The 24,680-nt window shown below is 46.9% G+C and overlaps 1 protein-coding gene across 1 annotated transcript in view; it reads right to left on the reverse strand.

Moving 5' to 3' along the window:
- The window catches only part of CLASP1 (cytoplasmic linker associated protein 1), a 390,996-nt gene that overhangs the window by 88,876 nt on the left and 277,440 nt on the right, over window positions 1-24,680 (reverse strand). Inside the window, exons 26-31 of the mRNA XM_082262205.1 lie at window positions 20,943-21,046; window positions 16,795-16,818; window positions 7,200-7,444; window positions 7,054-7,117; window positions 2,377-2,540; window positions 675-753 (exon numbers count right to left, since the gene is read on the reverse strand). Coding sequence (XP_082118331.1) covers window positions 675-753; window positions 2,377-2,540; window positions 7,054-7,117; window positions 7,200-7,444; window positions 16,795-16,818; window positions 20,943-21,046 — 680 coding nt within the window. The remainder of the gene's footprint in view (window positions 1-674; window positions 754-2,376; window positions 2,541-7,053; window positions 7,118-7,199; window positions 7,445-16,794; window positions 16,819-20,942; window positions 21,047-24,680) is intronic.

Genomic DNA, 24,680 nt, shown 5'->3' on the forward strand with positions numbered 1-24,680 from the left:
TCACTAATCCCCCTCTCTGTGTGGGCCCCCCTGTGTGCTCGGGCCCCCTACAAGAGGGCTGGTGGTCCCCCCTTATCAGCGGCCCTGACTATATGTTCCAATCTGGAAAATTATAGTTGTTTTGCCAAGCTGACCCGAAATATGCTATTTACTGCACTAACAAGCTGGGTGCGCTGTATTAGCTGTATGTAGCCTCAACTATACAGTAGAAAGCGTTGTGTTACGGCAGCGAGACGGGAATTTAACATCACACTTCTAGAACAAAATAGAGTCGAGCTGAGTGCTGCTCAGCCATACAGAGGAAGCTTTGTAATTTCTGAATGAATACAAAGCTTCATATGATTGGATGAGGTGTCATCCACCTGCTTCTCTGCCTTAGGCAATCAGAGGAAGCTTTGCATTCATTCAGAAACTACAAACCTCCCTCTGAATTCCTGAGCAGCACTAATATACCTTTAAATGGTTCATTTGGGCGTTGGCAGTCCACATAAAAAATGTACTGCACTAACTAAACTATTTAAAGGGACATTAAACATTGATTTGGGCTTAAAACAAAGCCACATTACTGGCTTTCTGTATGTACTGCCATATACATTCTATTATTTAATGCTGTGGTAAGCCAGAATACAAATTTATGAATCAAATCCTCTGGTGTATATACATTAAGTACCAACCTTGAGGTTCGGTGTCTGTGTCTGATCAACGATGAACCTCATCAAAATGTTAAATTGCTGATCAAAAGGGAAGGAATCCCTGCGGAGACAAAAGCGAGCTTAGTCAGAATAATAAAAAACAAACAGAGCAATGGTGGGAATAACAATCCGTGCCCCGTTCTGTAAATAGAACCAATCCATGAAACGCAGTACCATGCAATCCAGATGCGGTGTGTTTTTAACCACTTGCCTACTGGGCATTTAAACCCCCTTCTTGCCCAGGCCAATTCTCAGCTTTCAGTGCTGTCGCACTTTGAATGACAATTGCGCAGTCATGCAACACTCTACCCAAATAAAAAATGTACCACTTCTTTCAAACAAATAGAGATTTCTTTTGCTGGTATTTAATCACTACTGGGTTTTTTTTTTTTGCTGAACAAAAAAAGACTGAAAATTTTGAAATAAACAAAAAAAAAAAGAAAAAAAAAACAAACAGTTTTTATAGTTGGGTATAAAATTTTGCGAACAGATAATTTTTCTCCTTCACCGATGTGCGCTGATGAGGCGGCACTGATGGGCAAAACTGACGGGCACTGATAGGACAAACTGATGGGTGGCACTGAAGGTCACTGGTAGGTGGCACTTGGCACTGATGGGCACTGGTAGGTGGCACTGGTGGGCATTGATGTTCCTCTCCTCTTCGGGACCGATGTCTCTCTGACAGCAGTGGCAATCGGCTTTTTTTCCCCCCTCACACTGACAGCGTGAGAAAAAAAAAGCTGATCGCTGACTGCTGTTTACATCATGTGATCAGCTGTCACTGGCTGACAGCTGATCACATGGTAAGGGGCCGGTGTAACGTGAGAATTACCTACCCCGTGAGAAAAACCTACCCACGTCACTTCCTGCCAGGAAAAGCTGAGCAGCGCAGCACTGCGCATGCTCACAGCCCCGGATACCTAATGGAAGAGCTGAGGATCAGACTAGTGCGCATGCGCAGTAGTCTGAAACGATCTCGGTGTCCGTGAAAAAAACCTACCGACGCGGCGGTGACATAAAACAGCTGTGCTGCACTATCACTCATCTCCGCGCCTGTCCCGGTCACTTCCCTGATCTTGGCTAGTAAATATAAAAGCGGCTGGCGGCTCCGTGATTTATCTTTTCATACAGCCGCCGCCGCTTTTATATTTAGTAGCCGAGATCAGGGAAGTGACCGGGACAGGAGCGGAGATGACTCATAGTGCAGCACAGCTGTTTTAATGTAACTGCTCGCGTTACACAGACTGCAGTGCCCCGGAAGTGACAAGGGTAGGTTTTTCTCACGGGTAGGTAATTCTCACGGAACACCGGGACCAGCCCCTTACTCAGATCTGTGATCAGCCGAGGCTCAAGGACTCGCTGATCACAGAGCGAGCCGGGAGCGCGCAGGCAGCTCATGCAAGGGAGGACGTACGTGGACGCCCTCCTGGCAATCTAAGGTCCCCCCTGTAGCCGTCTTTCGGATATAGCGGGGACGGGAAAGGGTTAAAAGTAATGCATGCACTACTTTTGATGCAATTTCAGCCCATTCAAAAGAATGGGCTGAAAATTGCATTGCACTGAATTGCACAGGAATCCCAGTGCAAACCGGTCAATACGGAAATATCATCATGTGGCCAAAAAGGAGGCTCAGGGCCCTCTATAGAAAACAGTGAGGCCTGTGTGTTAGTCTTGCTGCTCTTACCTTGTCACATCAAGGGCTTTCTGTACTTTGGCCTGCACAGAACCCAGCAGGTCAGCCCCCATCTTCTTCAAAAGTTGGGTCAGTAAAATGAACAACCAGTCCTGCAGGTCGTCCTTGTGAATAATAACGAAATCCACCAGGGTTTCCAGAAACATGCTGAACACCTGTGGGCACCAATGAGAAGAGTTAGGGTATGGCAGAGAGTTCACAATGAGCACATTACAAAGAACTAAATAAGTCCAAGAGGCAGAAGCAAAGAACAACAAAGTACAACCAAAAAAAACCCCCAGATCTCCTCTAGAATATAAAAACTGAAGAATGAAAATATGATTCCATGCAGAAAAAGTATCCAAAAAAACAACTCCCTCTCTCTTTTATGATGGTCTGGTCTTTAGAAAATCAGACGGCCATAAACACAGAGCTTAGAGCTTAACCTCACTGCTAAGTTTATATAATGCTCTTTTTTTTCCTACTGCTAGGTGCTCCTGTCACTGTGTTTTATTAAAAAAAAAAGCTATTTCTACCGTTTTTTAGAGCGCCAAGCGGCCGTCACGTGACCCGCGCTCTCTCTCCTCTCGCCGCCTGACATCTGCAGCGGGTGCGGCCGAGATTCCCCCACTAATGTCAGTCAGGAGGGGAGGAGGAGAGAGTCGGCTGGTTACGTGACGGCCTAGCGGCGCTCTGAAAACCGGTAAAAACAGCATTTTTTTAATAACTCACAGGAGCACCTAGCATTGGGAAAAAAAGGAGATTATATAAGATATTAAAAGGTTTTTCAACAGCAGAAGGAGAGGGGGCGGGCACCTGACTCAGGAGCAGAAAGCAGGGAGGGGAAGGGAGGGGAAGGGAGCGGAGGGGAGGGGAGCGGAGGAGGGGAAGGGAGAGGAAGTGAGGAGAGGGGGGTAGAGGAAGTGAGGGAAAGGGAAGTGAGGGGAGGGGGGGGAGGATAGGGGAAGGGGTAGGGGAAGGGTAGGGGAAGGCAGGGAAGGGAGGGGTAGGGGAAGGGAGGGAGGGGAGGGGTAAGGGAGGGGAGGGGTAGGGGAAGGGAGGGGAGGGGTAGGGGAAGGGAGGAGGGGAAGGGAGGAGGGGAAGGGAGGAGGGGAAGGGAGGAGGGGAAGGGAGGAGGGGGGAGAGGAAGGGAAGGGGGGAGAGGAAGGGAAGGGGGGAGGGGGAGAGGAAGGGAAGGGGGGAGGGGAAGGGAAGGGGGGAGGGGAAGGGAAGGGGGGAGGGGAGGGGAAGGGAGGGAAGGAGGGGAAGGGAGGGGAGGAGGGGAAGGGAGGGGAGGAGGGGAAGGGAGGGGGGCAGGAGAGCTGCAGCTGACGGAGGCATGTAAACTGACCACACCGTGGTCAATTTACAGGGGGAGGGCAGAAACTGGCAGGATCAGCCAAGTATTTCAGGTGATACAGGGGGCCAAATTACACAGCACAAGCAAAGTGCTGTATAACATGCTTTAAAGGAACAGGATCTTTATTTATTTTTTTTGGGGTAACAAAGGTTTTAAGGACCACCCAATAGCAGATATACTGCTACAGGGTGACCCTTTTGTGCAGAATCACATATATATATATATATATATATATATATATATATATATACACACACACACACACACATATATATATATATATATATATACACATATACACACACGATCCTGCACTTCCGTCTAGGGGGCACACAAGGCAATGGCGGGCTGCTTCTGCCGTGATTACTCACAGCAGAAGCCAATCTGCGTGTGCTAGGCAGTGGATGTATGCTGGCACCCGCCGATTGTCAGGCAGAAACACCGAACGGGGAGCTCTGTTCTCACAAGGGGAAAGTGCTGGATTTTGTGCCCCTGCTTTAAAACTTATCCAATAAAATAAATGTAATTTCTTCAAAATTTTAGGCAAATATGTATTCTGCCATATATTTTTTAGTAAAAAAAAAAAAAAATCCCAATAAGCATATATTGATTGGTTTGAGTAAAAGTTCTAGCGTCTACAAACTAGGGCATGTATACTGGAATTTTTTATTTATTTTTATACTAGTAATGGTGGTGATCAGCGACTTATAGCAGGACTGCGATATTGTGGCAGACAATCTGACACTGTGTTGGAACCAGTGACGCGAACACAGTGATCACTGCTAAAAATTTGCACCGTCACTATACTGACAATGGCTGGGAAGGGGTTAAACATCTAGGAAGATCAAATTGCTAAATGTGTGCCTAGCCAGTGTTTGTGTGTGTACTGTATGAGCTGCTTTTACAAAGTGATGTGCTTTGTGGGGAAACAAAATCCAGCATATCCTTTCTATCCTTTCACAGGGCAGAGCTCTACATTGTTTACATATGCAGAGCTCCATCCAGTCTGTCTCCTCGTCAATCAGCGGGTGCCGACCACTAATGTTCTACTAGTGTGTGGCTGGCTTTAGACTGAGCTACACTGACCACAACATAAACCCTTCTACTCAACACAGAAAAGACAGTGAGCGCAACACAAGAGAACACAGAACGACTTGCCCTAATATTATGTGCATACAGATCAATGAAGTTTATGAGAGGTGCTGAATCCGCACCGTTCACAAACCACAAAATGCGCACAGAAAGGACTTTCTCTTCTGATAAAAAAATGTAATTATAATTTAGAAAGCGAATCAATAGGAAGAAATAAAGAGAAGGACAGACAGACAATAGATAAATGAGAAACGTCACTTACTCTCTGGTATGAGATCCACAGCAAGGCAGAGCATGCGATAAAACAAACCACACGTTAGTTTTTTCATGAATAAAGTGGTCACATTTACCTATTCTATATGAGATATCATATAAATCTGCCTAACAACCAAATCTAGATTCCTGATCAGCCATATCAGCATTGGGATGACACAAAGGTTCAGCAGTCTAGAACTTTCTTAGTACTTCACATACACAATTATCAGAGAATTCCACCTTCTACCTTCCCTTATTTCTCTCAATACCCTGCGGGATTTTTATACAGCTTGTAACAAAATATGAAATACCTCTTGTTGGCGTCTGTATGAATGAAGCAGCTCTACAATGTGAAGGTGGCGCGAGAGGACTACAGACACTCAAAGGCCAAGTGGAATAATGGGCCAGGGTACCGCGCTACAGCAGCAAGCGCAGCCAGCAGCCCCCGCCCCGGGAGCAAGGGCAGCCAGCGTCCCCCGGGAGCAAGGGCAGCCAGCGTCCCCCGGGAGCAAGGGCAGCCAGCGTCCCCCGGGAGCAAGGGCAGCCAGCGTCCCCCGGGAGCAAGGGCAGCCAGCGTCCCCCGGGAGCAAGGGCAGCCAGCGTCCCAGGAGCAAGCGCAGCCAGCGTCCTGCATCCCAGGAGCAAGCGCAGCCAGCGTTCTGCATCCCAGGAGCAAGCGCAGCCAGCGTTCTGCATCCCAGGAGCAAGCGCAGCCAGCGTTCTGCATCCCAGGAGCAAGCGCAGCCAGCGTTCTGCATCCCAGGAGCAAGCGCAGCCAGCATTCTGCATCCCAGGAGCAAGCGCAGCCAGCATTCTGCATCCCAGGAGCAAGCGCAGCCAGCGTTCTGCATTCCAGGAGCAAGCGCAGCCAGCGTTCTGCATCCCAAGAGCAAGCGCAGCCAGCGTTCTGCATCCCAAGAGCAAGCGCAGCCAGCGTTCTGCATCCCAGGAGCAAGCGCAGCCAGTGTTCTGCATCCCAGGAGCAAGTGCAGCCAGCGTCCTGCATCCCAGGAGCAAGGGCTATCAGCATCCTGCATCCCAGGAGCAAGGGCTATCAGCATCCTGCATCCCAGGAGCAAGCGTAGCCAGCGTCCTGCATCCCAGGAGCAAGGGCAACCAGCATCCCAGAAGCAAGGGCAGTCAGCGTCCTGTGTCCCCAGAAGCAAGGGCAGTCAGCGTCCTGTGTCCCAAGAAGCAAGGGCAGTCAGTATTATTTACACTGTGAGCAACTGTGCTCAATGCCCTGCATGCTATTAAACAAGCATAGTTATCCTCCTGCGTGTTAAACCAACCATTAAGCGCCTGACATGTAGCCCCTCTATCTCCTGCTCTCTGCCATCACTACCATATGCTTAAGACAAGCGAGAAGCCATCTTCCACATGCTCAAAAAACTGTTACATAACACTGATCTCTTATACACGCTCTGGTAGTAAACATACTAATAATGTTCAGGCATATCAGAGTGAACAGCAGAATGTCCTGTGCACTCAGCAAAAGCTCCACTAGGAAATTATTTATTGCTACTAGCATAAGCAATTATGTTAGCAGTGATATGGCCGGTGCTGGATTTACCAGGTTAACTTTACATCATCGTGCAAACATCACCATGCTTAGCATGCAGCACACCATGCAATCAGTAGAGCAGGGATCCTCAAACTACGACCCTCCAGCTGTTGTGGAACTACACATCCCATGAGGCATTGTAAAACTCTGACATTCACAGACATGACTAGGCATGATGGGAATTGTGGTTCCTGAACAACTGTAGGGCCATAGGCAGGATGGGAATTGTAGTTCATGAACAACTGGAGGGCCATAGTTTGAAGACCCCTGAGGTAGAGCAATGTACTGCAGAGCTGCTGCATCCCTACATAGAATCAATTCTACAATTTAAAAACACTCCAACATAAAAACTTCAACACTCGACTCTTACAATGGCATGTTCCTCTATAACAACAGAGCAGCCATGCACAAAACATACCTTGCTGTGTGGATCTGCAAACATCCGAGTGAATATCTCACATAGTCGTTTCAGCTCCACCCGGCTAGAATAACATAAAACACCCGTCACTCCACGCCAGGTCACAGCACAGAATAAAGAAAGGCCACATTCAGCTCCTGATTTACCTGAGCGTCCTCTGACTTTTTAGAAGGTTTTGTAGACCGATAAGCCCCTCCTTCCTCTCTGACCAATTGGAACTAGCGCAATGATTAAGGACCTCCGCCACGTCCTCTGTTTGTCGCAGGTAGTGTGGAATCCCTCCGTTCCGAGATCCGTAAGACCTTTCTGAGCACGCGCTAGAGGCATCACTGTTGGCGTCATCATCAGAATACATCCCATACGGCTCGTAGCGCCTTCTCACAGGCTTTTTCTGCGGATAAAAAACAATCATCCCATTACGGAATAATTTCTTACATATTACTTCCAACTTCCTTTTACTTCCAACTTGCTTTTATCGAGACAATCTTTTAGAACGTCAATCCAGTTTTAAGGAACCTGCGAGTAAAATAAGTTAAGTGCATCTATTGGTCATAATTGTGTTGGATTTTTCCGATTAGGTCTGTCCCTTGTGGTATAAAGCAAAGGTGGTCGTAGGCTTTATGTTACAATGTAGAACATGGAGCCACAAAACTACAAAAAAATACAATTTGCAAATAATTACAATCATCTGCGATGAAATCTGGACTTTCAGTTAACAAAAAACAATCTTTAGCCCTGTAAGTTAATTTCCTAACAAAAATTTTGCTTCTCTGATCCAACTTTGGATTCAAATGGACCACTAAATGGGAATCCAACAAACCCCACCTGTGTGTTGTACCAAGGAAACCAGGTACCATGCTCCATATTTGGTGGTGATGTTCTAAATGTCCTGGCTAAGAATCTTTACTCTTTCATTTGGAAAATACACCTAGCTACAGCAGCGAAACAAATGTTGGCGAACGGTTGGAAAACCCCCACTCTAAAGCTGGATACACACTATCCAACTTTTGTGGTTAGATTTTCTTCAGATTTATTTTTTCTATGTAGTACAAGGATCGGCCAGATTGCATACAAATTGAAAGTGTTTAGGTTTGATCTCATATTATATGGTTTATCTAAGTCTAAAGGAAAAAGTCTTCAGAAAATCTTATAGTGTGTATGGCCCTTTACTCTTGCTGAAACTAAACACAGAATAAACCAGGCAATGATCAATAGTAAAATGGAAGCAATTTGCCTGGACAGTGTCTCACACATTGAGCAAATCTGGCACCCCTAGCTGACCCAGTATTTTCTTGCGGACTTTGATGAATCCTTATTGCAGCCTTGGTGACTGGGGTTTTTCTTTTTACGTTGCTTAAGGCATTTGTGAACATTGGGAGCCATGTATCTCCTCAAGAGCCCTCTTCCCCTATGCCTGCTTCACCTTTTCTCCTGCCCTTATCTTCTTTTCCCCTTCTCCTATCTCATTGCCCCCTTCTTTTGTTTCTCCTTTCCTTTTTCCTCGCACTACCCCCTCCCCCCCACTTCCCCCCACTTCCCCCCCCCTTTTTTCTTCCTCATATCGGTTTTCTCTTAACCAGTTTGTCATACTTGCCACTCTCTGCTCAACAGTAGCTGCAATGTCCTGCCTGGTACCCTGCCATGTGTTGACTCTCCCAGAGCTTAAAGGGGTTGTAAAGGCCGAAGAGAGATGGGCTCAGGTAATTATTAGGGGGGCTGCTGCACACAGATGGCTTTTTATCTTAATGCATAGATTGCATTAAGATAAAAAGCCTTCTGTGTGCAGCAGCCCCCCTAATACTTACCTGAGCCCATCTCTATCCAGCGATGTCTACGAGTGCCTCACCCAGGTCCCTCTCTCTCCATTGTCTGAGACGCAGCAGCGCCATTGGCTCCGGGTGCAATCAAACTCAGCTTGCCAATCAGGAGAGAGAGGGCAGGGCTGGACGGCAACTCTATGTCTGAATGGATACATGGAGCTGCAGCTCAGCTCAGGCGCCTCCATAACAAGCTGCTTGCTGTGGGGGCACTCAACCGGAGGGAGGGGCCAGAAGCTCAAGCCAGGGACCCGAGAAGCGGAGGATCTGGGCTGCTCTGTGCAAAACCAAATGCGCAGAGGAGTGAAGTAGAACATGTTTGTTATTTTAATACAAAAAAAAAAAATGAGACTTTACAATCACTTTAACAATGCTCTTAGATCTCACATTGCTTGCCCTTAAATATTGAGGCTTGTTAATAGTTCCCAGTACTTACTAAGTAGCATCGTTGATTCTTCTCAAGCTTATGACACACACACACACACATATATATATATATATATATATATATACACACACACACACACACACACACACACACACACACACACACACACAGTATCTCACAAAAGTGAGTACACCCCTCACATTTTGTAAATAATTTATTCTATCTTTTCATGTGACAACACTGAAGAAATGACACTTTGCTACAATGTAAAGTAGTGAGTGTACAGCTTGTATAACAGTGTAAATTTGCTGTCCCCTCAAAATAACTCAACACACAGCCATTAATGTCTAAACCGCTGGCAACAAAAGTGAGTACACCCCTAAGTCAAAATGTCCAAATTGGGCCCAATTAGCCATTTTCCCTCCCCGGTGTCATGTGACTCGTTAGTGTTACAAGGTCTCAGGTGTGAATGGAGGGCAGGTGTGTTAAATTTGGTGTTATCGCTCTCACTTTCTCATACTGGTCACTGGAAGTTCAACATGGCACCTCATGGTAAAGAACTCTCTGAGGATCTGAAAAAAAGAATTGTTGCTCTACATAAAGATGGCCTAGGCTATAAGAAGATTGCCAAGACCCTGAAACTGAGCTGCAGCACAGTGGACAAGACCATACAGCGGTTTAACAGGACAGGTTCCACTCAGAACAGGCCTCACCATGGTCGACCAAAGAAGTTGAGTGCATGCACTCAAGTGTCATATCCAGGGGTGGGGGGTCAGCCTGTCAGTGCTCAGACCATAAGCCGCACACTGTTGGTTTTGCTGCCCCCCCCCCCCAATTTTCATTCCACCAGCCGCCACTGTCCAGTTCTCCTCCAGATCCTTGCTTCCCAGCAGCAACACAAGGAGTGTGTGTGTGTGTATGGGGGAGGGGTGCACTGTGATGTAAGGGAAGGGTGGGGTACTTGGACATCTAGTCTTACAGATAGATACAAGCGGCCTTTTGGGGGCAACCATAATGCTGATGTTGCCCGCAATGAAATGAAGTTCGACACCCCTGCTCTAAACCATCCAGGAAAATGTATATGCACGACCCTGCTCAAAATACCCACACACCTTACAATCTGAATGTAAAGGATTCTCTAGATCTACCAATGATTATCTAATGTGAGGGCCTGGATATACAATGATTAAATAAATTAGGTAGATGCTCATATTATGTAGCTTTATTAAATCCAAGAGCGGTTGAAAAAGAACATGAAGTCCGATTGTAATGGGTATGGTGAGTCAGATGACGGGGTGGGACGGGCTACCATTGATCTGTTTTCAGCATTTTTGTTGAATACATTCTGAGTCCATCACACATCCAAGTTGCATGTATGGTTCTAAGGATAGAAGGCCAGGTAAAGCCCAATACACACAGGAGATTCGTTGGAGACGGCCACTCGTGTCACAGATGGTAACAGAGACCCAATATAGACATTCTGCAAGGCGCTGAGTAAGCAAGAAAAACTGGTTCACCGAAGACATGAGTGACGACATAATGAAGATAGCTGACCTGTCTGATCGTATCTCCTAAATATGAAGCACGCCCAAGCTGCGAAGAAATCAATTCTTGCTGTGTTTAGGGAAGTGAACACATTACTGCTGAGTGCCAAGAGACACACCGTTCTCCCTGACTAGTTCTGAGAATGCAGGCCGAGGAGGTGAAGTGATGATATGCTAGGAAGTGTATAGAATGAAAAGCCTTTGCTCAGTAACAAAGGTACAGACAGATCTCTCTAATAGCATGCTACTGAGGAATGCATACCTCAAAAAGTCAGTCAACTCCCCCCCCCCCCCCCCCCCGGGAGAAGGGCCTTAGTCAGGGAGGTGATTAAGAACCCGATGGTCACTCTGACAGAGCTCCAGCATTTCTCTGTGGGGAGGGGAAAACCTTCAAGAAGAACAACCATCTCTGCAGCACTCCACCAATCAGGCCTGTATGGTAGAGCGGCTAGACGGAAACCACTTCTCAGTAAAAGGCACATGACAGCCCGCCTGGAGTTTGCCAAAGGGCACCTGAAGGACACTCCGACCAGGAGAAACAAAAATCTCTGGTCTGATGAATCAAAGATTGAACTCCTTGGCCTGAATGGCAAGCGTCATGTCTGGAGGAAACCAGGCACTGGCCAATACCATCCCTACAGTCAAGCACGGTGGTGGCAGTATCATGCTGTGGGGATGTTTTTCATTGGCAGGAACTGGGAGACTAGTCAGGATCGAGGGAAAAAAAGAATGCAGCAATGTACAGAGACATCCTTGCTGAAAACCTGCTCCAGAGCGCTCTGAGCCCCAGACTGGGGCAAAGGTTCATCTTTCAACAGGACAACGACCCTAAGCACACAGCCAAGATAAAGGAGTGGCTACGGGACAACTCTGTGAATGTCCTTGAGTGGCCCAACCAGAGATCAGACTTGAACATCTCTGGAGAGATCTGAAAATGGCTGTGCACCGACGCTCCCCATCCAACCTGAGAAACTGCCCAAAAAAAAAGACTTGAGGCTGTAATTGGTGCCAAAGTTGCTTCAACAAAGTATTGAGCAAAGGCTGTGATACTTATCTACATGGGATTTTTTTCGTTTTTATTAATAAATTAGTAAAGATTTTAAACAAACTTCTTTCGCGTTGTCATTATGGGGTATAGTTTGCAGAATTTTGAGAAAAATTTATTAATTCAATTTTTTTTGGAATAGGGCTGTAACATAACGAAATGTGGAAGAAGTGAAGGGCTGTGAATACTTTCCAGATGCACTAAGTGGATTCTGATGTGCTGAAAAGATTTAGGACAGGAACTGTCAGAAGATCCTTGAGTTGTTGCATAGAGCGGCATCCATAATCCTGTATACTCCAAGAGCCCTCTAATCCATGGAGCTCCAACATTCAAATCTCTACTTCAGGATAGAAAGATAACAGCCTATTGGTCCTTCCCAGACTGGTCCTTCGATGTGATGTCAGGTGGGAGGGAGCCAGCAGTTGATCCCCCCCCTCCCCCCGGAAGATGAGATTGGCAAACAAAAGGTCCCCAAGTTTTGGGTCTCTCAGAATGTTTAAGATGAGTCAAGCTTTAAGGCACAGTTCACGTTTACCAAAAAGCCACCAATGCAGCTAGGTGGGGTCTATATATAAAAACAACAGATTTGACCAAGGTTGGATAATGCTCTTGCTATAGGTGTAGGCAATTCACCTATCTCCTGAAGCCTTTGGCCCCTTTCACATGGGGCGGACTGCAGTTGCGATCCGCATGCTCAGCAGGGGATCTGTCCGCTGATCCCTGTTAAGCAGGGGGATGACCGGTCGGCTCTGCTTATGGACACAGCCCGCTCCTCCTCTATGGGCGGCCAAAAGTAAACGGACGGCCTGTTCATTTACATCTGACTGCCATCTGATCCGCTGGACGGAAGAGGAACGAATCACCATCGGTCTCTTTTTAGCGGATCGGACTGGATGTAGGTGGGTTTAGTTTACACCCACCGCTCCAAAGAGAAGAATAGGGGTTCCGTTCAGGTCCGCCTGAAAAACAGCTCCAAACAAAATGTCCATGTGAAAGGGGCCTTACTGAAATAAATCCAAGAGATGGAATCATCCCATCCTACCTTGTTGCTATGACGTTGCTAAGAGACTCCTAGCGGTTACTATTTACTTCCACTATCAGAGGAGCGGTCTCTTTTTAGCGAATCGGACTGGATGTAGGTGGGTTTAGTTTACACCCACCGCTCCAAAGAGAAGTATAGGGGTTCCGTTCAGGTCCGCCTGAAAAACGTCTCCAAACAGAATGTCCATGTGAAAGGGGCCTTACTGAAAAAACCCAAGAGATGGAATAATCCCATCCTGCCTTGTTGCTATGACGTTGCTAAGAAACCCCTAGCGGTTACCATTTACTTCCACTATCACAGGAGCGAGCTCTTTCTCCGATTCAAACCCCCTCACAAGGGCTCTCCGCTGACGCAGTAGCTCTGAGCTCAGCATTTGAGAGTTTGCTCCTGTGATGGTGGGGGAGAACAGCAACGACAGTTAACAGCGTCTCTTAGAAATGTCCCTAGTAACAAGGTAGGACAGGATGATCTCAGTCGGGCTTTGGGAGGTACGTAAATAGCCTACACCTATAGCAAGGGCATTATCCAACTTTGGTCAAAGTTGCACAGCTTGTTTTTATCTAGAAATGCTCCTCACCTGCATAGGTAGATTTTTGGTAAAGGTGAACTATACATTTAAGGCCAGTGCAGATCATTTTGGCTGAGTACAAGAGTACTTTTCCTCCCCAGCATCCAAGAAAAACTGAAATATCAGTTTTGTGCAGATTGACCCTAAAAAAAGGGCACAGACCTGGAGAAGTAACTTCACTTTGCCTAACAACCCCCAATCCCCCCCAAAAAAAATAAAACCCTAACACCGGTCCCTCTCTTCAAATAAAGTGCTGTGGCACAGACCCTGGAGTGTGCGTGCATGCAGGACATCTGACAAACAGCTGCTGGGAAGCTAAAGCAGGCCAAAGATGGTTAAAATCTGCTGAACCGGCTGAGATTCAAATCATGTATGGGCAGGCTGCATGTACCCAAGATGATCCATCACTTAACTGGAGTACAACCAGCCTGCTGGATTTTACATGTGATTATTGCTAGCAGCTGTGATAGCTGCTAGCAATAATCCCTGTCTTCTCCTGGTGGGGGGGGGGGGGGGGTGGATGAGGAGAAGGGCGAGTCAAGCCTCTGTTGAGAGGGGGAGCCAAGCCACTGAATTAATGACTTCTGTGCTTTTTGCTGAAGTTTGAAGATGAATAATTCAACAGTGCCTGCAGCTACAGAGCTTAAAGAAGGCTTGATTTATTTATTTTGGGTGCTTATAAAGGGCCATCAATTTACGCATTTATTATACCATTCACATCAGTCCCTGCCCTCGCGGAGCTTATAAATTAAGGTCCCTGACATTCATACATACACATACTAGGGCCAATTTAGACAGGAGCCAATTACCTACCAGCATGTCTTTGACGTGTGGGAGGAAGTATTTTAAAGCTAAAGTGGAAGTAAACCCTCCTATCGTTTTTAGCCAAGGAGGCCACCATCTTGGCTTCTGTTTATTCTTCAAGTGCCGTGATGCTGCACATGTGATCAGTTATGACACCAGCTATTGGATGGTTTGACAGTTGTGTTGAGAGTACAAACACCAGCACATGCCAGGAATGCAACTGTTTTTCCAAACTGTAAAAGTAGAACTAAAAGCAAAACTTTTGTTTTCATTTTGCATAGAGTAATGAAAAATTTTAACCCCTGTTCAGTTTCTTCTATATGTGCCCCATTGGGGCGATTTACCTTCACACCCTGTCCCATAGCCTAAGGAAGAAGGGAGAGGAAATCTCTGCAAATTAAGAGAATTTCTTGGGGACCCCCAGGTCACCAGAACTAGTGTCCCCATTGGAAGGTTTCCCCTCTATTACTTTTCTGGGGACAACCCAAATTTTGGGATTTTCTTTTGCTTTCACTTTCAATGATAATGGTGAACAGGACAAATAGAGAGGACGAATCTCCCCAATGGGGGCACAGACAGCAATAAATACTGACAGAGGATCTAATCCCTCTCCACTTCACCCAAAATGAAAGAACAAAAATGTTGCCTTAAGTTATACTTTTAAGGATTGTAAAGTCAGAAGGTGCATTATATGCAAAAACGCCTTCTGTGTGCAGTAGCCCCCTTCAGCCCCCCTAATACTTACCTGGGCCCATCTCGATCCATTAATGTTGCAGGAGTGTCTCGGCTGCCCAAGACTCTCCCTCCTCATTGGCCAAGATGGCCATCGGCCAAGACAGCCATTGGCCAAGACAGCCATTGGCTCCGGCTGCCGTCAATCAAATTCAGTGAGCCTATAAGGAAAGAGGGGGTGCATTCTATGCAAAAAAAAAGCCTTCTGTGTGCAGTAGCCCCCTTCAGCCCCCCCCAATACTTACCTGGGCCAATCTCGATCCAGGAAATCTTGCAGGAGTGTCTCGGCTGCTGGAGACTCTCCCTCCTCATTGGCCAAGACGGCCATTGGCCAAGACAGCCATTGGCCAAGACAGCCATTGGCCAAGACAGCCATTGGCCAAGACAGCCATTGGCCAAGACAGCCATTGGCTCCGGCTGCCGTCAATCAAATTCAGTGAGCCTATAAGGAAAGAGGGGGTGCATTCTATGCAAAAAAAAGCCTTCTGTGTGCAGTAGCCCCCTTCAGCCCCCCCCCAATACTTACCTGGGCCAATCTCGATCCAGGAAATCTTGCAGGAGTGTCTCGGCTGCTGGAGACTCTCCCTCCTCATTGGCCAAGACGGCCATTGGCCAAGACAGCCATTGGCCTAGACAGCCATTGGCCTAGACAGCCATTGGCCTAGACAGCCATTGGCCAAGACAGCCATTGGCCAAGACAGCCATTGGCCAAGACAGCCATTGGCCAAGACAGCCATTGGCCAAGACAGCCATTGGCCAAGACAGCCATTGGCCAAGACAGCCATTGGCCAAGACAGCCATTGGCCAAGACAGCCATTGGCCAAGACAGCCATTGGCCAAGACAGCCATTGGCCAAGACAGCCATTGGCCAAGACAGCCATTGGCCAAGACAGCCATTGGCCAAGACAGCCATTGGCTCTGGCTGCCATCAATCAAATTCAGTGAGCCAATAAGGAAAGAGAGGGGGTGGGGCCAGGACTCAGTGTCTGAATGGACACACGGAGCTTCGACTCAGCTTGGGTGCCCCCATAGCAACCTCCTTGCTGTGGGGGCACTCAGCAGCAGGGATGGGCCGGGAGCACCAAAGAGGGACTTGAGAAGAGGAGGATCGGGGCTGTTTTGTGCAAAACCATTACACAGAGCAGGTGAGAATAATGTGTGATTTTTAATAAAAAAAAAAAAGACTTTACAATCACTTTAAATCGATGGGATTACTTTCGCTTTAAGAATATGTAAATGATGGAATGTCCATAACCTGACAACAGGTTCACTTTAAGGCCAAAATAGAAGAAGTTTCCCTCCTCCCCTTGTACTCACACAAATACCATGCAATCACAGAACATGCAATGATGCAACTAAAACACGTATTTTTGGTGGGTGGGTGCATGTCAGGATCACAGTACACAATGTTCTAACATTTATTTCAGAAACAGCAGCCTGAATCCTTTAGCATTACTGCCATACCATGTAAAAATGAGGATGCATGCTACTTATTGTAAAAAAAAAAAAACAGCATGGGGATCCTTAGAAAGGAGCACAACGCTGGTAAGATTTAGGAAACTTCTCTTGAAGGATACAGGTGGATATTTAGTCACCTTCTTGCTGTACTCAGAAAATTTGTGTCTGCAAATAAAACCTCCAAAATGGAAACTTAACAGGATATGGAGATCAAAGAACACTTTATGAGTCTACAGTATGCATTCCAAGCGCAGAGCACCGAGGACAATGGGGACAGCTACAAGAAGAACGCACAGTCACTCCAGGGAGGGCCATAAATGTAACATAACAGAAATATTCGTACCTTATTCCTGGGGTCTCCCAGCAGCTAAACAAGAAATTAAGAATGTTATTAGAAGAGGTTTCCAGATAGAAGGTTTATGTCATGGGAAACACAGAACGAACGTGACCGGGCTCTGCTATACAGTTCTGGGAAGAGCAGCAAACACAGACAAAGACTGGACACAGGCGAAGCACTACGCGGATCGGATGGACATCCAACGACTATCGGCATGGTGCTATAGATCTAACGCTATCAACACTGGAAAGGATTGGCAGAACTCATAGACACGGCTGGGAGTGAACAAATGTCACTTTCAATGAGGAATGTAATCAGTATTAACCACTTGAGCTCCAGAAGATTTACCCCCCTTCATGACCAGGACATTTTTTGTGATACAGCACTGCGCTACTTATGGACAACTGCATGGTCATGCAAGACTGTACCCAAATAAAATTTATGTAATTCCCCCCACTAATATAGCTTTCTTTTGGTGGTATTTGATAATCACTGCGTTTTTTTTCATTTTTTTGCTTGTGACAATGCTGCTTATTCAAAGGCGCCTCATGTGCTCCTTCATCCAGAATGGGGGTGGTGGTGTGTTACTGGGGGAAGAGAAAGTACTGGCTGATCATGGCATACTGCGTCTGGTTGACTGCAGCTCAAAGACATGTCCCGTCGGCTGCAGAGCAGACACGCCTCCCCCCGTCGGCTGCAGCGCAGACACACGCCTCCCCCCGTCGGCTGCAGCGCAGACACACGCCTCCCCCCGTCGGCTGCAGCGCAGACACACGCCTCCCCTCGCCGGCTGCAGCGCAGACACTCCTCCCCCCGTCGGCTGCAGCGCACAAACTCCTCCCCCCGTCGGCTGCAGCGCACAAACTCCTCCCTCTGTCGGCTGCAGCGCAGACGCGCCTCCCCCCGTCGGCTGCAGCGCAGATGCGCCTCCCCCCGTCGGCTGCAGCGCAGACGCGCCTCCCCCCCCGTCGGCTGCAGCGCAGACGCGCCTCCCCCCCCGTCGGCTGCAGCGCAGACGCGCCTCCCCCCCCGTCGGCTGCAGCGCAGACGCGCCTCCCCCCCCGTCGGCTGCAGCGCAGACGCGCCTCCCCCCCCGTCGGCTGCAGCGCAGACGCGCCTCCCCCCCCCATCGGCTGGTTTCAGTTTCGGCACCGGACTTTTCATTTCGGTGCATCACTATATAGGACATTTTTTGTTTTGGTTTAAAATCCTACAAAAATGTAAAAACTTTAAGCAAATAACAATCCAATTCAGCAAAACTGGCTTATTACATTGTCTGGTGATAGGCAAGTTAATTTCTGCTGTGACAGGCAGGTGGTAGGGGCAGAATTTGCTGTACACGGTATGACGACTTTAGGATGAGGTGGAATGGGGGGATTCGCAGTACGAACACGTAGCCGACATCTGCTTAACTCTGCAATGCTAATAAGTCAGCATTACCTAAGTTCGTTCCCCATGCAATATCTCCATCCCCTTGCCGAGCCCACACTGCAAATAATTTCAGGCAGAATCAGCAGCTACCTAGTACTATATAGGTGGGCCCGATAATATAGCCTCTTTCTGTAGGCTTTTCAATAGTATTTTTGACGAGCCGAGACGGGATGAAGATGTGTGGAGATATTTCCAACCGGCTGCTGACTTCCCGTTCACTAATGGCAAAGAAAAACCAGCAGCTTCTATTTGGTTCCTCCTTCTGCCCAACGTAGAATGAGCAAAATATTGCAAGTGTCTCTAATGCAGAAAGGGGGAGGCTTTACATATATATCACCTTCAGATATGGGATCTTGGATCATATGTGAGCTACAGAATGGAACAAATTTTTAATTTTTGGCATCTGCCAGGTCTATGAATTCTGCCGATGGGTGGAAAAGTTACAAAGCACAATAGACACGTTCTCTCTATGCAGCCATTGGACCAAACCTTTCTCAACCTGGGTTCTGTAGAACCTTAGTGTTCCTCCTGAGGTTGCTTGAGATTCCCCGAGTATTGGGAGATTGATCTCTTACCTATACTGACCAATGTAAGGGGGGTCACTTCTGCATTGACACCACAATTTTACCTATATGCATTTTGTTTCTATTATTCAGTTCCTAATTTTTACTGAAATTATTTTTATTTGGGGAGTTGCTTTTCAAAGGGGTGGTGAGCACTATGGTGTGAGTAAAGGCCCTGATGGACTCAGTTCAACAACAAGCCCTGTGATTTTCTCCCTCATACATCACCTGTCACGTTGGGACTCCCTGCGATTATCCTTCTATGGACTGTTTTTTATGAACGCTCCTTTATGAATCTTTAGGATGTGTTTTTTCATTTATTTTTAGCGCTGCCTGTGCTTTTGTGATTATCAATAACTCAGCACAATTTTTTCATTTTATGTTTGTCTTAAAGTAGGGATGCACCGATCCGAATATCGGCGCCGATATGGCCAATTTTGCTCGATCGGGGATCTGGTAACATTGACCGATCCACTGGCCGATCCGGTTTTTGCTGAGTAACGGCTCAGCCATCCCTTACTTAGTGCAGTAATAGTATGGGATGGGAGCCGCTACTTCCTGTATAGTCCCGGCTCACAGGCGCAGTGATATCAGATGCACTCCGCCTGTGAATGGAGGAGCCATACACATGAAGCAGCGGCTTTGCTCTGTACTGCAGCCGCATGCTTTGTTTGTAGCTCCGGATCGGTTCCGGTACCGGCGATTTCACACAACGCCAGATATTGGTATCGGGTCCACAAAAGTCGGATCGGTGCATCCCTATCTTAAAGTAGGGATCGACCGATATTGTTTTTTCATTGCCGATACCGATATTTTGGTCATCGCGTATCGGTATCGGCCGATATATATATAGGCTAATATTTTCGTACATTTAAAAAAATGTTTTATTTTTTTTACTTGACAGGTACTCTGGTGGAGGGATCTGGGGGTCTAACAGACCCCAAAATCCTCCTCTGCACTTAAAAACATTCAAAACGCCAAGTTTGGCTGTTTTGAATGCTGTCATTTTTTTTTAGTCTGGTGCCAGTACCAGGAAGTGAGGTCATGACATCACGTCCGGGTTTTTGCATGGAGACCTGATCAGAGCCGAATGCGGCTTTGATCGGGTCTTCGGCGGCCGTGCAGGCCAGTTGCCCGGGTCTCCTGGTGGGACGGGAGAACCGGGCAAGCCACGGAAGGTGGCGGGAGGGGACAGCGGAGCAGCTTCTTAGCCGGAAGTGATGTCATGATATCACTTCAGGGTTTTTGCATGGAGACCCAATCAGAGCCGAATGCGGCTTTGATCGGGCCTTCGGCGGCCATGCAGGACGGGAGACCCGGACAAGCCACGGAAGGCGGCGGGAGGGGACGGAAATCCCCTCCCGCTCCTTGTAATGACAGCCGAGCGGCTTCTCAGCCGCATTGGTTGTCATTACAAGACAGCCGACCGTCGGCTATGGATGCCGGTACCGGGGTGATGGCTCTAGCTGCAGGCATCACTCCGGTACAAACACTTTCCTGAAATATCAGTAATAATCAGTAATTGGTGGCCGATTCTGATATATCGGGGAAATTGCATATCGGCCCTCGCTATATCGGCTTTGCAGATAATCAGTCGATCCCTATCTTAAAGGTAGCTGCTTTCTTTATGATGTAATTTCTAATGTTTGATGATTGTTAGTTTGACAATTAACCTTTACTTGGCGCTGAGGTGGTTTTACCTTTATTATTACCCTATTTCTTTATACAAATTCTTTAATTTTAAAACTGCAACTACTTACTGATCATGCTAATTTTCTGGCAGCGATGGGTATATTATAATTAATATGAAAATTAGGACAAGCTCAAATGACAATCATAATGGGTGGTATTAAGATTGTAGGTACCCACGTCCCAATGCTATGAATAGAAAATAGAAAAGGGGGCAGGAAGGGAGGGACTTTCTAATGGGGTACCGTCATAGGACAAATACGTATTTGTCCTATGACGGTACCCCATTAGAAAGTTCCTCCCTTCCTGCCCCCTTTTCGATTTTCATATTATAATTAATGGTGAACCTTGAAACCATAAAGGGTTCAAGGGGTCCTCTTGGGTAAAAAAAAAAAAAAAAAAAAAAAAAGGTTGAGAAAGGCTGCATTGGACAATGGTGAACAATGGCAATGTACACAATTTGCGTCTCACCAGAGCGTCTGCCACAGCAGCTTCAAGGTCCGTACTAGAGCTGAGAACACGCATGGCATTCATGGAGGACGGTAGTCTTCCTGACTGGCTCATTCCATAGCGATCTAAAAAGAAAGAAAGAAATATAACAGGGTTACCAACGGAAGCTGGTGGTGGAATTCCAGGAAAAGTAATGACTGGGGACATCGGAAAGGCGATATCTGAGGAGTGACTTTCTCCTTATAGTACAAAAACATTGGGGGACACCGGACAATGTTCATTCTGCCCTTCAGATGTCTCCAGGACATTCCCCAGGAAATCCACTGAAAGGACGCGGGTGTCTACAAGCCAACAGCAGGCCGGCTCTGCGGACATTCAGCTGCTACACAAACATTGGATATCAGGACTTATAATGTAATGTAACAGCAGCTGAAGATCCCAAGCCAGGAAGCACCAAAGTGGCATCTGCCAACTTAGAAGACGAGGCCTCTGCTAGAGTCCAATAGAATAATTTCACCTGTATGAAAGTAACGTGAAGAGGAATGGGAAAAAAAAAAGAAGAAAGCAGATATGTGATGAATAATCCAACTGAAAAAACAAAGCCGGGAAATCGCTGTGAATTACCGGCCCCTGGATCAATGACACTAATCATATATGTGTGAACGTATACTATGATTGCTCACCAGGGGGCAGTAACACAGCTGTAAAGAAACATGGCAAAAGTTACGTCAATTAATATAAAATAATTAAACATGACCATCAAATAAATTAAAATGAGTAAAATAAGGAAGCCTTGTCCCTACAATAACCTCTTATCCATCAATACCAACCAAAACAAACTCAGGATTTTTCCCTTGGAATTAAATAGATAACAGACATTAAATTTCCCTGAAGGTTACATTGTATCTTCAGAATTGTCCCATCAACCAGGGAACTCAAAATATGAATGACAAAAACATTGCAGAGATTCCTCGACTGTCAGATCGGTATTCTGTGATGTCACCGTGGTCATGCATTCTCCTGGATATCCTCTGTAAGGGGCTTTCATAGGCTGACCGTAATGTACAGCGATAGTTCAAAGAAAAGACAGCCGCTCTTTAATGGCTCCTTTACACTGGAGAAATTCCCACTACACCTCAAATACATACAGGTGCAGATTAAGATAAAAAGAATGTGAACCTGGAAGCACAGATCTCTAGGAATAAGTGCTAGTGGGCGGAGCAAAACATGTCAGGGGCGTGGCTCAAAGAGCAGCACTGACTGAGGCTTTCACATGTATACACTAGGAGCAGCACTGACTGAGGCTTTCACATGTATACACTAGGAGCAGCACTGACTGAGGCTTTCACATGTATACACTAGGATGGCACTGACTGAGGCTTTCACATGTATACACTAGGATTGGCACTGACTGAGGCTTTCACATGTATACACCAGGAGCGGCACTGACTGAGGCTATCACATGTATACACTAGGAGCAGCACTGACTGAGGCTTTCACATGTATACACTAGGAGCAGCACTGACTGAGGCTTTCACATGTATACACTAGAAGCGGGACTGACTGAGGCTATCACATGTATACACTAGGAGCGGCACTGACTGAGGCTTTCACATGTATACACTAGGAGCGGCACTGACTGAGGCTATCACATGTATACACTAGGAGCGGCACTGACTGAGGCTATCACATGTATACACTAGGAGCGGCACTGACTGAGGCTTTCCTATGTATACACTAGGATGGCACTGACTGAGGCTTTCACATGTATACACAAGGAGCGGCACTGACTGAGGCTATCACATGTATACACTAGGAGCGGCACTGACTGAGGCTATCACATGTATACACTAGGATGGCACTGACTGAGGCTTTCACATGTATACACTAGAAGCGGCACTGACTGAGGCTTTCCTATGTATACACTAGGAGCGGCACTGACTGAGGCTTTCCTATGTATACACTAGGATGGCACTGACTGAGGCTTTCCCATGTATACACTAGGAGCAGCACTGACTGAGGCTTTCCCATGTATACACTAGGAGCGGCACTGACTGAGGCTTTCCCATGTATACACTAGGATTGGCTATGGTGAGCGGCAGTTTTAGGTTTAAATGTTCATTGCTCACTGGATATGTTCTTCTTACGCTGGCATCCAGAGTGCCAATGGGGCCCTACACCCCAGCCTGGAGCAGCACCACCAAGTACTAACGGCCTTATTGGCAGCACAGAAGTTTGAAAAAGCCTGCGGATATTTGGAGAATGAATCCAAGGCATTTTACACGTGGTTCCAAATCACTGTCTATTTTTATATGGGGATGTGTACATCAATAGAAACACACAGCCCCATAGCCTAGGACGGCAGGGCACTCCCCTGCTCCTTCCCCCCCAAACTAACAGACTGGCTCCAGCCTGCACTATCCCCCCCCCCCCTTAAACTTTACTGTGGAGACCAGAAGTTCAAGGAAGCAGCACTGAGAGAGCAGGAGCCAGCAGTATTGAAGTTGTAAGCTTTAAGTGCTGGGGTAGAAACAGTTTACTGGGAAATGCTTATTTTTTGTGCTCAATGTAATAAGCAAAAAAACATTGAGGGCTTCATACAAAAAAAAAAAGACACACTGTAGTTATACAATCCACATCTCAACTACTATCCCCAAACTAACGAGGGAAAAAAGACTTTTAATCACTGCTCAATACCATGCACTCCATATATATATATATATATATATACAGTATATATGATGGTAATGCAGGCATTCACTATCAGGTAAGACTCATAGGGGATCGGTCTGTTAAAAAAATTGGTTGGAAAAACGTCATAAGCTTTTGCCTATCCCTAATAAATTCTGGCTGTATTTTGTTTATGTTGAGCAGCAGCTCCATCTAGTGGCAACGGTGCGGTATTTTAGGAATATATACACATTATGGCCACAGCTGGAGCTGACAATTATAAGAACTCAATGTACTAAAAGTGGCTGTAACCATAAAAAAAAAAAAAAAAAAAGAGGCTGTTCCTTTTAGGCATGCTGTATAGCACAGTGCTCATGCTATGTAATTTTCCCCTTCTTATCTTGTGAAAAAAATCTGGTTGATCGTGCCAGTTCCTGTGTGTCCCCCCCCCCCGGTCTGTGCTGACCATGGTAATCATGGCTGCTAATGCCTGATTACCGTGGTCCGGTTACCTGCCTCTGTCATCCTGCTGCTCTGACAGCCCCTCCCCCTTCCTCCCTGATCGGGACTCCTCCCTGTCTCTATTCAGCTATAATATGCAGCATTAATACATGTACCCCCTCCGGTTTAGGTTGCCATCAACAATAGTGTATGCAATATTTTAAAATGAAAAGGCTAAACACCTTTTCCCACACCGCCCGCTGTGCGGTCACGTGATACCCCCCTGTGCTGGCCATGTCACGGGGGGGGGGGGGGGGTGTCACAGTTCCTGTGTTTCCCCCGTCTATGCTGACCATGGTAATCATGGCTGCTGATCCCCGATTACCATGGTCAGGTAACCTGCCTTTGTCATCCTGCTGCTCTGACAGCCCCTCCCCCTCCCTCCCCAAGTGGGATTCCTCCCTGCACCTATTCAGCTATAATATGCAGCATTATTACATGTACCCCCTGGTTTAGGCTGCCATCAACAATAGTGCATGCGATATTTTAAAATGAAAAGGCTAAACACCTTTTCCCACACCGCCGCGGTGCGGTCACGTGATCCCCCCCTGTGCTGGCCATGTCACGGGGGGGGGGGGGGGGGGGGGA

The sequence above is a fragment of the Pelophylax lessonae genome (genome assembly GCF_965119305.1).
Source record: "Pelophylax lessonae genome assembly, chromosome: 6".
NCBI lineage: Eukaryota > Metazoa > Chordata > Amphibia > Anura > Ranidae > Pelophylax > Pelophylax lessonae.